This window comes from Anas acuta, chromosome 1, assembly GCF_963932015.1.
Source record: "Anas acuta chromosome 1, bAnaAcu1.1, whole genome shotgun sequence".
NCBI classification, from domain to species: domain Eukaryota; kingdom Metazoa; phylum Chordata; class Aves; order Anseriformes; family Anatidae; genus Anas; species Anas acuta.
Genome location: NC_088979.1, coordinates 152,202,195 through 152,215,261, shown reverse-complemented (window position 1 = coordinate 152,215,261; position 13,067 = coordinate 152,202,195). Strand labels below are relative to the sequence as shown.

Genomic DNA, 13,067 nt, shown 5'->3' with positions numbered 1-13,067 from the left:
ATGCCGCTGAAATTCCCCCAAGACCACATTAAGTTACCTACTGCTGGTCTGTGAGAGCACTAAGTAGTAAGAATGGGATTTCAGTTGGGAGCCTGATAAATGATGGACCACGGAAGTGCAGAAAGCTGAAAGTGCCTTATCCATCTGCAGCTTTGGGAAGTTTCTGGTTTGCTGCACTAGCAGGCAAAAACATGGGTGCACACAGATAGGAAGGGGACACAGCTGTGTCCCCAGACATACCACATCAATTTCAGAAGCGATTACAAATCAGTTTCAAGAAAAGAATGAAGCTCACTGCACTGCCAAGTTCACACCAACTTCGAAGTAACGCATGCTGTGTATAAGATCACCAAAAAGCAAAGTGAATTTTCTGAATACTCCCAAGTAAAAACAGAAAAGAAATGTTAAATTATCTATATAGAAGTCAACAAATCAGACTTCTTGAACCGGTAGCCCACCAGAGCTCCTAAAATGACATCCAGGAATATTAGTTCAGCAGTTTAGCTTCAGCAAGCCATACGCCAGCACCTTGCCAGAATTTTACTTACATGAACTCTAACATTAGATTCTTACACAGTAAGAGTACGTTTTAAGAGAGATTATCTATTCGCTTGTTTCTGGGAGCTCCACAACGCAAGAACCAGTAACTCATTTGTCTTAGGAAAGCCTCTGTAGAAGAATCACCGTGCCTCTCCTACCACCATGCCTCTCCTGGCCCTCGTGCCTCCGCAAGCAGACAGACACGGTTCCAATTTCTACTTGCTTCTTCCAGAGATGCAGGGATAGGTGCAGTGCAGAGATGTTCTGCACCATCAGCTGGAAGAAAGCAACAAGTGTCTCCACCCCATCTTACAATCACCAGTCACAGAAAATCACCTGCACCATTTCTGAAGATCCTGTACCCAACTTTTACTTTTTCTGTGAAAATCCAGGCTTGGACCACAATTTCATACCCACACCTTCCTGTAAGCACAGCTGACAGCCAACTAAGCCAGGAGTTACTTAGGACTGGAGCACAGAACATTTTTTTTTTTTTCTAATTTTCTTCAAAAAAAGTTATGTAAGATAAGTGTGCTTGAAGTTAAAAAAAAACTCATCAAGTTTTCGCAGAACTTTTTTCAGAACTTTTTTCAGTTCTGTTTTTGCAGAACTTTAATATGGCAACCCATTTTAAGAAAACATATTGATATTCAGGAAGACGACAAAATCAGTTTGTCAGATTCATCACTTACCAGCCAGGGAGAGGATGTCTATGAATCGCCCTAAGATATATCCTACAAGAAACCCCTACAAATTCAATGTAACTACAGATGTTTTGTACAACCACATGCAGGGACAGATGTATCTTGCTTCAGCCTGCTGCTACAGTTTAAGTAAAGACAGAAAAATCCAAATCCTTGGAGGCAGGTGTGCACTGTTTATCTGTCAGTGAAAACTGCGCAGCAAAACTACTCCATTTGTCAAATCTAAGGGACTCCTGGCCAAACCCTCTCAGAGGGGGCACTAGTTAGGGTGATGAGAAAGGTTAAAGTAATATCATTTGTGTTAGAACAAGCATAGCAGCTGCTTTAGCAGGAACAGCCTAAGTGAGACACTAGGTGACACTGGAGAAAAAAAATAAAAATCCAGCAGCCTAGGAAGAAAATAGAAAAAATATCCAATAAATCACATCAAATTAAAATCTAGTAATCAAGTCACCTTGTCCAAGTTATAAAGATACAAAAAAAAAATCTACAGCAGAAGTTCTGCATTAATCACCAGGATCTCATGAAATGCACATTCTCCAAAAGCATACATCAAGCCCTCAACTCCGCTACACCCTCCCCAGATAAACATTGCTTGTTCTGCAAATACACAACTGACCTATACTAAATCCTAATGCTGCTCTGGAAATGTTGGGAAGAGATACAAAAAAAATCAGTATTTTTTGTTTGTTTTTGTGGTGTTTGTGTTTTTTGTTTGTTGAATCTAGGATTTATATTCCCAAATCTAGGATTTGTACTCCCAAACTCAGCAACAAAAGCTTTTCACCTGCAATATCAAGTGAATTTGTGCTTTTAAACTGCAACTCTAAACTCATTTTCTAGTCTCAAAGGTTTTTATTCGTAAGTAAGCGCTCAAAATTCAGTTTTGCATCACAGTACGGATGGTCCCTGAGTTGCAGTGGTATTTCTTTACAAGCAGATTTCCTTTCCAACCCTGTGCAAAGGAAGTACATACCTATGTTCAACACGCACAACCCGCTCAAAGCGGCGAAAGAAACAGAGGTGTAGCAATTTGGAGGTCTAGAAGGATCAAAAGCCTGTAAGACTTTCTTCTAAAAGTTACTCAGCACCATGAGAATGATCAGTTTGCCAGGTATTTGAAACATCTTACTCCTAACAAGATGTTTCTTGGACAACCTAGGGAACTCCAAGGCAGAGATACCCGTTTGCCATCACTGGCAAATGCAGCATCCGCTGTTGGCTTGGAAGTTCATCCATTGCAGCACTTGACGTACACTATGTCACCCAATAAACCCTATTTTAATGCATCTTATATGATGACAAAATACTTGGAAACAAGTTTAAAAGCGGCTCTCAACAAGAAGGGATAGAAATATTTAACTGATGGCTGCAAATTGAACGTGGCTAACAACTTGGTCTTAAATGTTAGTCAGAAAACAGACTTGTAACAAGTATTTGAAAGAATGTATATACAAACTCTAAGAAAAAAAAAAATCCATAGCAGACTGGAAACAGTGTTGAAAACCTTATAAGTACCTCTGGAAGAGGCAGTGAGACAAGATTAAGATTCATTTCAAGCAAAGAAGTAGCCTGATAACACTTGGAACAAGTGACAGATGAGAATCAGTCAAAAACTGTACCGCTCCAGATGAGATTTAAAAAAAAATAAAAAAATACCAAGATTTAGAACTTTGATGTAAAGAGGAGTAAAGTTTTAAAGGTCAGAAGTAGTGGGAAAAAAAAAAAGAAAAAGAAAAAAACATGCTAGTTTTATATAAGATGGGTACTGAAACAGAGACTGGGGATGTGCTATTCCTCAGAAAAACACAACTTCTGGACACGATAAACTGAAGGAACTTAAGGCACATATCACAAACACAGAGCGATCTCTGATCTAACACTCGTATCAACTAACTAATTGTAGAAAAGTGACTTCCAATGCTAGGGCAAGCCAGAAACACTAAGCACTTAAAATCCTATTTTAGGATCTAGCAACCAAAAGACACGATACCACCCAGCCACGCTAGCGCACAGAGCATATTCCAGCTTTATTCCTTGCTCAAAGAGCAGCTCAGAACCCACAGCCAAAAAAGTTCTCCTAGTCCACAGAACACAGGTTATTTCTAAGGGCGGGGGGATGAAGACGATTTGTAAAAGAAATCATAAAAGGCGACTAAACTCACCCCACCAGCACACGTGGGTCTACACAAACCATGTAGGAATCTGTATGCGGCAACTGCAGCCCACCTGCATCGCTGCAGGAAAAATTGAGGGGCTCGGAAATAAAATGCCCAAAATAAAATCACTGGTTTAAAGTATCCAGCTAAAAACGTATCTCTATGAAAGGCTTCCGCTCACTTACTCAAGGAGATAATTTTCCAGGATGTGCTGAAATTATTCTGCTATAGTGACAGAAACAAACTAGCGTATACAACGAATCTGCTAATACAGTGCTTAAAAAAAAGGCTTCTGAGGCTGGATGCAACATGCCACAACAAGGTTTCCATTTCTATCGATACTTCCATCAGTATCACACCAGTACAGAAAAGCTGCTAGCACAGGATCACGAATTCACATGCAGTACTAAGAATACTGTACCAATAAAAGGTGACCCTACTGTAAAGGTATTCATATCTGAACAAAATTCACACAACTGCCATTATTTTTTTAATCTAATTGAGTTTACTATATTCCAAACCCAGAACATCAGTTTCATCCAGGTCTACAATAAAAATATGGGTGAATTAGAGACTCAACTTAGTGTCCAGTATAGATACTCCTAACACCTGCAAGTTTGGGAATAAGTTAACTGCAGCCAGCCATTACTTTTAGGTATCTAACAAGCTAAAACAGTGTTTCATGCTAAGAACTTGGTCAAAAAGGTAACAGCAAGAGAAACACACTGAGAGATCTGCTACATACATGTGCTGGGAAAAGTTTCCTTAACATTGCAAGTTTCTTACCTCTCTCTCCCTCCACATGGATAGTGTGAATCTAACACCAAGTTTAAAAAGATCCCTGCAGAAGCTACATCAGCACCCACCACCTTTCTGATTTCCTATCATTAGCACGGGAGGGGGGACAATACCAGTTCTCTAGTGTGAAAGTTGCTTGCGCTATTTCAAAGCAAATTTCAAGAGCAGATAGGTTAAAAAATGTTTCCCACAACAGTAGAAGCGAGAGAAAAACGTGCCATTCAAGCAGCAACTGAAAAACGCAGCCCTTAAAATACGTTTATCAGCTCGGCAGGGTTTATTTTATTCAATTAGAAAAACAGGTACGTGGAAGTGTCCCAAATGCAGGCAAGGAATTGTCAACAAGAAGTCCCTAAGAGTAAAAATCCTTCAACAGTTTTCTGTAGCATATATGAAGCATTTGCAGCACTTAGAGACCTCTGCACCGCTACCAGGTGACAAGGATCTCAATGACTGTGAAAAAATTTATTCCATTTTGTGTGCTGTCACACCTGAATCTCTCTGAAACTGACCACAAATATACAAAGCTCATTTATGAAGCTGCTCAGCAAGCTAACTATGAAAATAAACTAAATATTCTGTGAAAATCTGCACCTGTTCAACTGAGATAGATTCACATTATCCAAGCCTGACTTGATCTTAAACACCTCAACTTTGATGTGTCCATATATCTCAACCAAAACAAGCCTTCAGTTTTCATGTTTTCAGGTATTGAGACTTCCCTCAAAAGCATTTTATTTCACCTCCATAAACAGAACAAGATCACCGCTGCCCAGGCAAAGTAAAAAAATGGTTACTACCGTTAGGCACTGGTTTCCAAGTGTAGCACAAAAAACCAACTAGCTCCAGCTAAAGAGCAGCTTCTTCAGCCTTCTGCTCTCTTCGTGGAGACCTGTTGCTATTAAGGAGAGTTGTGGCCTCCACTTGCAACATTATACTGATCCCACTGCCTGTACCTACAATGCTCTGAAAGTTACATACCAACTTTTCAGAGCTAATACGTCATCCACCAAGAACAGAAGGCAAAAATCAAGTTTGTGAAGATGATTCCAAGCAGAATCACACCCACTGCTCAGACAAAAACTGGATACTGAAACCTGCTGTCTACTGTCAAGTGACCAGCCATTTTACTTTATTTTTTTGAACTCTTCCTTCTTCTTGGCAGCTTTAACTGCAGCAAACAAGGCTGGTGGCATCAGGACACCACCACTCACCAGACTCCAGCAAGAGGAGGCCGCCTCCATCCACACTCTGTAGGCTTAAGAAGATCTAAAGTGAGCCTAAAGAAACTCCTGGGGGACAGGTAAGCAAGTAGTCTCGTAGCAAAATGATAAAAAAATGAGCTTTGCTTCACCAGAAGCACGAAAAAGCTCAACAGCCCTGTGGTACTCCATCTCCCCTCCCAGTACAACCAGCTCAGATTCGCTACTGGTTGGGACACCTACATTTTCCAACCTCCAGCCTGCCTTCACAGCATCACCAAAGACCTCTGCAGGACTGCAGAGAAGCCCCTTTATCCTCCCAACCCCCAAGTTCACAGGGCAATTTCAGACATTTTAGTCTCACAGCAAAGAAATGAGAGATGCAAAACGAACTGCACTCCATATTGATTCTTAATGCAAATGAGGTGAAATAACATTTTGTTTCTAAGTCTTGAGGAACCTAAGGCCCAAAACTTGCAATCTGGGTTTTGGTTTTGGCTCTCTTTTCCCCAAGCCGATGGTTTATTTGAAACGGAACAACCACAAAAAAAAATGATTTTTAGATATTCTTCTGCAAAGAAGAGCAAGAAGGATTGTAAAAATACATCAAATAACCAGGCTGAATGCGAGGGGGGGGGGGGGGGGGGGAACAGCAGAGAAAAATCTCGTTTCTGAACAAGCTGTGAAAAAAAACTTGTATATATGCAAAATAAGAACCGAGACCTGTACCTGTGTACGTACAAGCGTACACACAAATTCAACAATAAAGTGCACGAAACCGGCATCTTTAAATCCAGTTGCAGAAAGACGAAATAGTGCTAAAGGCACGGGCTTCGCAAGGAGCTCTGTAATAACTATTGTGAAAGCCACGAAAATGACAAACTGTTATCTGCAATTGATCAAAAGCACAATAAACTGACCAGCTTTGCCTTCCAACACTTCCCCCCCCCCCAAAAAAAAAAGACGAACAGGAGGCAGGAACATCCCAAGGGCCCGGTACGAAACGCGAACGGGTTCAAACGGGGCTGGAAGGGGAGCAAAGCCCCGAGAAAGGCCGAGGGCAGGCGCAAGTTCGGCTTCTGCCAAAGGCAGGGGGGAAGATTTGGGGCAGGAGAGGGGAGAGGAGGGCAGCAATTGTGGCATCCAGAGGCTGAGGGCCCGGGCCCCCGAGACTGACCTGTGCCGTCGCTGGCGGACACGGAGAGCGCCGGTGAGGAGAGTTTAGGCCGCTTGGCTGAAGGCGGGCCCGGCTCCACCACATTCTCGGCCATTTTTAATTCTTTTTTAGACAATCACTCCGAGCAGAGAGACGCAGGGGGGGAGCCCCGAGACCTTCAGCTTCTCCTCGGGCCCCCGGCTGAAGCCGCAGCACAACAATGCCGACGAGAAGGGAGCGGGGAGGATCCGGCTGGGGGGGGGCCAAGTTCCCCTTTTTCTGCCCCTCGGGCTCCGGGAGGGCGGCAGCGGAGAAGCGGGGCGAGGGTGGGAGCAAGAGGCCTCTGCCCCCCCAAGGCGAGAGGGCTGAGCCGAGATGGGAAGAGCCCCCGCCGAAAAAAAAATAAAAATAAAAATAAAAAATAAAATTAAAAAAAAAAAAATTGAGGCTGGTGGTTCGATTTTTTTTTTTTTCCTTCTTCTTCTTCTCCTTCTTCCCTCGGTGAAATTAATCCCGGCTGTTGTGCTGCTGGTGCTTCCTCGCCGCCGCCACCATCATCATCTTCATCCTCCGGGGGGTCTCCTCCTCCTGCTGCCTCCTCACCGCCGCCATCAGCCTCTTCCTCCTCGGCGCCGTCCTCCTCCTCCTCATCGCCACAAGGAGGCGGGCGAAGGAGGGGAGAGGAGGAGGAAAAAAGAAAAAAAGCAGCTCACCGTCCTCTAGCAGCGGCTCCTTCCCCCTCCGACACCACCCTGCTGAAAAATACCCGGGGGGGAGGCGGCGGGGCGAGAGGCCGAGCGGGCGCGGGGTCCCCAGCTCCACTCGCTCCTTCCCTCGCCCGTCGCTAAATGGCTGCAGAAAGGGGAGCCGTAAGGATGAGGAGGCTGAGGATAAGTCCCAGGAGTCTCCGCTTCACATCTTGTTGTGCAGGGAAGGAGGAGGAGGAGGAGGAGGGGTTGTTGTCCTGCTGGAGGCAGCGCCGATCGCGGGCTGGGAAGGTGGGGGGCGGGCTCCGACACCCCTCGCTGCCCCCCCCCGCCCCCCTCCTCCACCACCTCCCGGCTCCGCTCCTTTCCCCCTTCCTCTTTTCTCTCAGGAGCGGGCTGCCCCCCCCTCGGGCGCAGGAGGCGCAGGGGCCGAGCCCACGGCAGGAGGAGGAGGAGGAGGAGGAAGGCGCCGGCCCCTCCCCCCCTCGCTGCCTACCTTCCCCCCTCCCGGGATGGTGGCGAGCCCCGGCGGCTCGGCTCGGCTCCGCTCCCCGAGATGGGGGCAGCGGGGAGAGAGAGAGAAGCCGCCCCCCTCCTCCTCGGGGGTGGGGGGGGACCCGCACCTCGCCTCGGCCAGGGGCCGGGGGAGGAAAGCCAAGAGGTTGGTGGCAGGGAGGGAAGGGGGGGGGGGGGGGTAAAGGCTCAGAGACCCCTCGGAAAGGAAGAGCCGGGAGGGGGGGGTAAAATGTAAAATAATAAAGTGAAAAATTGAAAAAAATTTAAAAATAAAAAAAAAATAAAAAGGAGGAGGAGGAGGGCGGGGGCCTGGCCGCGGGGTGGGTTAAATGGCCGGCGGGGGGGGTGGGGTGGGCAGCGCGGGGGCCGAGCGCAGGCTCCCTACTGCCCCTGCCTGGCGCTGCCGCCGCTGCTGCTGCTGCTGCTGCTGCTGCTGCCGGGGCGTGTGTGGCGGAGCCGGGGGGCGCCGGGAGAGGAGAGAGAAAAAAAAAAAAAAAATTAAAAATTTAAAAAAAAAAAAATTAAAAAAATAAAAAGGGGAAAAAAGAAAAGCGAGAAAAAAAAATAATAAAAAATAAAAATAAAAGAGAGGCGTAGCGGGCGCGCTGCCGGCCGGGCCGTGTCTGTGTGCGCTGTGCGCTGTGCGCTGCCCCCCCCCACCCCTCGGCTCGGCTCGCCCCGTCCGGCGCGGCTCCGGCGGCTCCGCGCCTCGGCCGCACACAACCAAAATGGCGGCTGTTGTGCTGCGCTGCGCTGCGCCCCGCTCTGCTCCCAGCCGCTCCGCTCCGCTCCGCTCCGCACCGCCCTCCCCGGGCAGCCAGCGGCGGCGGCGGCGGCCGGAAGTGAGCCAAGAGGGGGGGGGGGGGGGGGGGGAAGGGAGGGGAGGGGAGGGAGGGGGGGGGAGGAAAAGGGGGCGTGGTCAGCGGAAAGGGGGCGGGGCCTGGCGGGCGCTGGCGCACACAATGGAACGCGGGGAGGGAGGGGAGGGAGGGGGGAGCCGCCCAGCCGGCGTCACGAGCCCGCCGGCAGCCAATGGGAAGCAGGGCGTTAGCGGAGCGCTTCCGCAAACTGTGCGCGGCCCCGCCTCTTAAAGGGGAAGCGCACCCTGAAAAATATCCCGGCTCCCTGCTCGCTCCGGCTGCCGCCGCGGCCGGGCTGGGCTGCGGGGGGCACCGGGAGGCGGGGGGGAGCCCCGCAACGGCCGGCGATGGGAGGAGGGGGCCCAAGGCGAACACTGCTGGGGCTAACGGCTAAACCTCACCCCCACCTTACCTGTGGAGCGCTGTATTTATGTGTTTTAACCCACAGCTGAGCCTAATTTTAATTTATTTTTTTAAAGTCTCCTCAGAATTAAAAGCTGACTGGAATAAAGCCCATGTAAAGGTTCTCAGGCTCTCCACAGGCCCTTAGCCCGTCCCTCAGTGAGGAGCGAGCGCCAGCGCTATAAGCACAGCGAGGGGTCCACACAAACCCCTACCCGCCCCTAAAAGCCTGCCCGGTGCTGACCAACTTTTTGCTGCTCCAGAGCGTCGGATGGATGAGTTGGGTTAGTTAAGCGCCAGAGGAAACTGGGAGAAAACCAAAATCAAGCCCTTTCTTGTCTGTGTGACATCTCTGCGCTGCCTTAGGACAGCTTCAGAGAAGTGTACCTGTCCTGCCTGAAAAGGGGAAAACACGCACCCTTGGTGAGCGCTGCCAAACCAGCACACGCATTTTTAACATGAATTTATATTAACCAATATGCTAGGAAATCTATACCTCTGGTATACAAGGAGAATTCACAACCAGGAGAATTCTTTACACGTTAGAAAGTCATCTTCAGTTAGCTTTCTGCAGTAGGGACTAAAGTATATCGAAAGCAAATAGAAAAGAATCAGCATGAGAAACTACCTGTATTTTATTTTCTGGAAGAAAAAAAAAAAAAAAGGATTAAAATAAATTTAGGAAAACTTCATCTGTTCATTTTTCTAAAAACATGGCAGTTTTCTTAAACAAACCTCAATACGTACACAACCAACTGTTGGTAAATGTCACCTGCCAAAATGATAACATTTAAAATTACTTGAAAACAGTAATAAAACATAAACTACCCTAAAAGTAATAAAGCCAAACAAACATAGATCTACGTGAATAAAACCAGGAAAGAAATAAGCTAGGAAAAAGAAAACAAAGCTATTTACCCAAGGACAACTACTTCTCCTTCCTACCTCTGCTTCCCCATCCCTATACTAAGGATAGTTGTATTTATCCCTTGAAAAACAATACCCAGAAGAATTAATTAGCTCATTATTGCCAGCAATTATAATGGTTGTTATGTGCTTTGAGATAACTGGATGAAAGTACCATAAGTCTGATTAAAATAAGAACCCGCTCAGGAAAGCAATAAGAAGAGGAATGCGAGGCCTTGAACTTTTATCATGGGATCTTGTTTGGCCTTAGTTGGTCGTTGTTGAAAATGGTAAGCATGCCCAGCTGTTTTGAGGGCTATGGGAACAAGATAACATCCCCTCGCACTGCGGGAGGCAGCGGAGTGCCCAGAACTGGATGTCCCAGCATCACCAGCACACAGCATCTTTCCCACCTGTGGGGGCTTGGGGTGCTCCTGCCTTCTTATCCCTGTTCCTTACTGCACTTTTGAGCTGTTTTATTTTTTTTTTTTTTTTCCTGAGCTCCCCATGGCCGATGCCTGTGTCTGGCAGGTAATTTGTCCTACCCCTCAGCTGCCTCCAACCACTGTAGGTCCTCGCTCATGCAGCACCTCTCCTGGGGGGAGCGGGGAGGAATGACCCCTGCTTCCAATGAAGGAGAGGAGCTGTGTGTGGAGGGTCCCTCTTGGTGCAGGTTGGAGGGGCGAGGAAATGATTTAGGGCTGCAATTTTTGCAAATAATGCCAGGGCGCAGCAATATTTCTGGAAAGCGAGAGCCAGCTGTGCCTGAGTGGAGAGCATTGCTCAGTGCAGTGTCAACGTTGAAACCCAGCGGCATTTTGATACGATACAAATTTTATTAAAACCATAAGAAGTAACCATCCAATAGCTGGTTCTTGCAGCTAGTGTATACATAAAAGAAAGGGCTGGCTAGCTGACAACGAGCAAAATGCTTGCAGTCCTCAGCCCCAGAAACGCAGGCTTCCTTAGTCACACAGCTTTCAATAGCTGCAAACACGGAGTTATGTTGCTAAATATTAAGGGCTCAGCTGTTTACCAGAAGAATGTTTCCTCCCCGGAACACATGTTTTTGCTTAAAAGAAGTTCTCCAAAACACTTCATTTCATTAGGAAAAGCAACATTATGGTCCTAACAAACATGCCTTACCGTCCCCCCTAGCAAGAGCGAAAAGAAAAAGCAGACAGTGCTGACCACTGCATTCAGCAGAGGGGCAGAGGTAGGCTCTGTGTAAGAAACACCGCAGCTTGAGATCTGGTGATTTAGAGATGATCTCACACTCTGAAATGTATTTATCTTTATGCATTGTTTTCATATTCTGTTCCACGTCAAAGGCACAAACCTGAAACAGCACCAGGAGACCTGCACCTTGTCCCACCATTGACAAATCACTTTCTTTCACTCCCGAGGCTCAGCTCTCTCCAACGGGGAGGTGATGCTTTGCTTCCCCTCTTCCATAAAGCACATCAGGATCATTAAATAAAAATCTAGGTGCCACTGTTTCTGTGAGATTGCTCTTTCTTGTCTTCTTAATGAAATCACACTGAAATTAATGCATTTGCATCAGCAGTTGATTAATCCCAGTATGTTACAGGGACAAAAGCGAGAGGTTCTAGAGTGAAAACGTAATATTTTTAATTAAGAGCCCTTGAATTTCCATGTGCTTTGAGCTCACAGAGGGTGAAGTGGTGGCAAATTTCTGACTATATTTACAGTGATGTACTGAAAATGGTCATTGTGCCGTGGAGCTCGAGCTAATATGGGAAATCTGCGTTGAAAGAATTACAGCTATAGTAATGATCAGAGGAAGCACACTGTTACATTCCTCTTACTGCTTTTGACTCTGGTATCCAATGGGAAAGTTCTTGATAAGCTTTATTGTACTGCAGAAGGTATAAACAGTGTGCTTTGAAATCTGCTGAGCTTAAAACCCAAACTTTTTTTGTTTGTTCCCAAATTGTCCCATGGATATAAATCCTCTGTCCACACATGCTTATAAACAACAAAATACAATTATTTCTGTTATACCTTCCCTTTCTTGGCTGTTTTTTTTTTGTTTTTTTTTTTGTTTTTTTTTTTTTAGTGGTCCTTCTTTAATTCACTTTTTTATGTGCGACAATATTCTTCTATACACTGAACTGCAATGTATTGTTTGATGTTTGCAATCAAAATGTAAAGAAGGAAAAGGAACATTTTTCTGATTTATTACTTTACATGCTCTGAGATACAAAGTGATTCTTTCATTGAGGTCAGGAAAGCATTTATTCTTCAACAGAGAAATGTACTGAATAGAAAGGTTTTCTGTACAGAGGGTATTGGCCTTCAGACAGAGCTAACGGGACCATACATGGGATAATACACTGAGCTCGTGTATGGGATAATACACGGAGCTAATCAACACAATCTGAGCTGTTTTTACAGTTGCCATGGGAAGAAAAAAAAAAATCCACAGGAAATATAGGTTTTTTTTTCTTTTTCCTTTTTTCATTCTCTTTTTTTCTTTTTCCTTTTTTTCCTTTTTTTCTTTCTTCATTTTTTATAAAGTGGTCTTGTACTTCCTTGGCTTTTTGGCTTCCCAAAAAAGGCAATGCCTTCATGCTTTCTTTCCACACACAGATAAAAGTCAATAATTAACCACAAACACCAAAAGCCAGGTGACTCTAATGCAACACCTCTGTGTAAAACAATAGGGTTAATCATCAGTTCCTTACCTTCCTAATTTATTTGGCTTTATCACTTGTCTTCCCAGAAGGTCCATCTTGAATCCTCACGTTTCAACATCTGTGAAGTTTTTTTCTCTCATTCTCTCCTAGCAGTGATGCCGATGCCAGGCGGCCTTGAGCTTTCTGTTATCACTAAGCCAAATTGTTAGCATCCTCTGACCTTCTCACACAAGAGACTTGGGAGCCTCAGAAAAAGGGATCAAACCCTGATGGTGTTATGCTACGGTGGACACCATGTGGTAGGTGCCATGTGGTGGACTCCAGCAGCCTAGGTGTGGGATGTTAGTGGATGTGAAGAAAAACAAGCACTGAAAATAGGAAGTTTTAGTGATTCTGAGAGAAGAAAAATTGCCCTAAATCATGTCCCACAGCAAATCTCAGCAAACTTCTTGATGTG

General features: G+C 45.9%; 1 protein-coding gene across 1 annotated transcript in view; it reads right to left on the bottom strand.

Annotated features, from left to right (window-relative positions):
• The window catches only part of EP300 (E1A binding protein p300), a 63,195-nt gene extending 54,574 nt beyond the window's left edge, over positions 1-8,621 (bottom strand). Inside the window, exon 1 of the mRNA XM_068667285.1 lies at positions 6,581-8,621. Coding sequence (XP_068523386.1) covers positions 6,581-6,674 — 94 coding nt within the window. The 5' untranslated portion in view covers positions 6,675-8,621. The remainder of the gene's footprint in view (positions 1-6,580) is intronic.
• Positions 8,622-13,067: the final 4,446 nt, after the last annotated feature.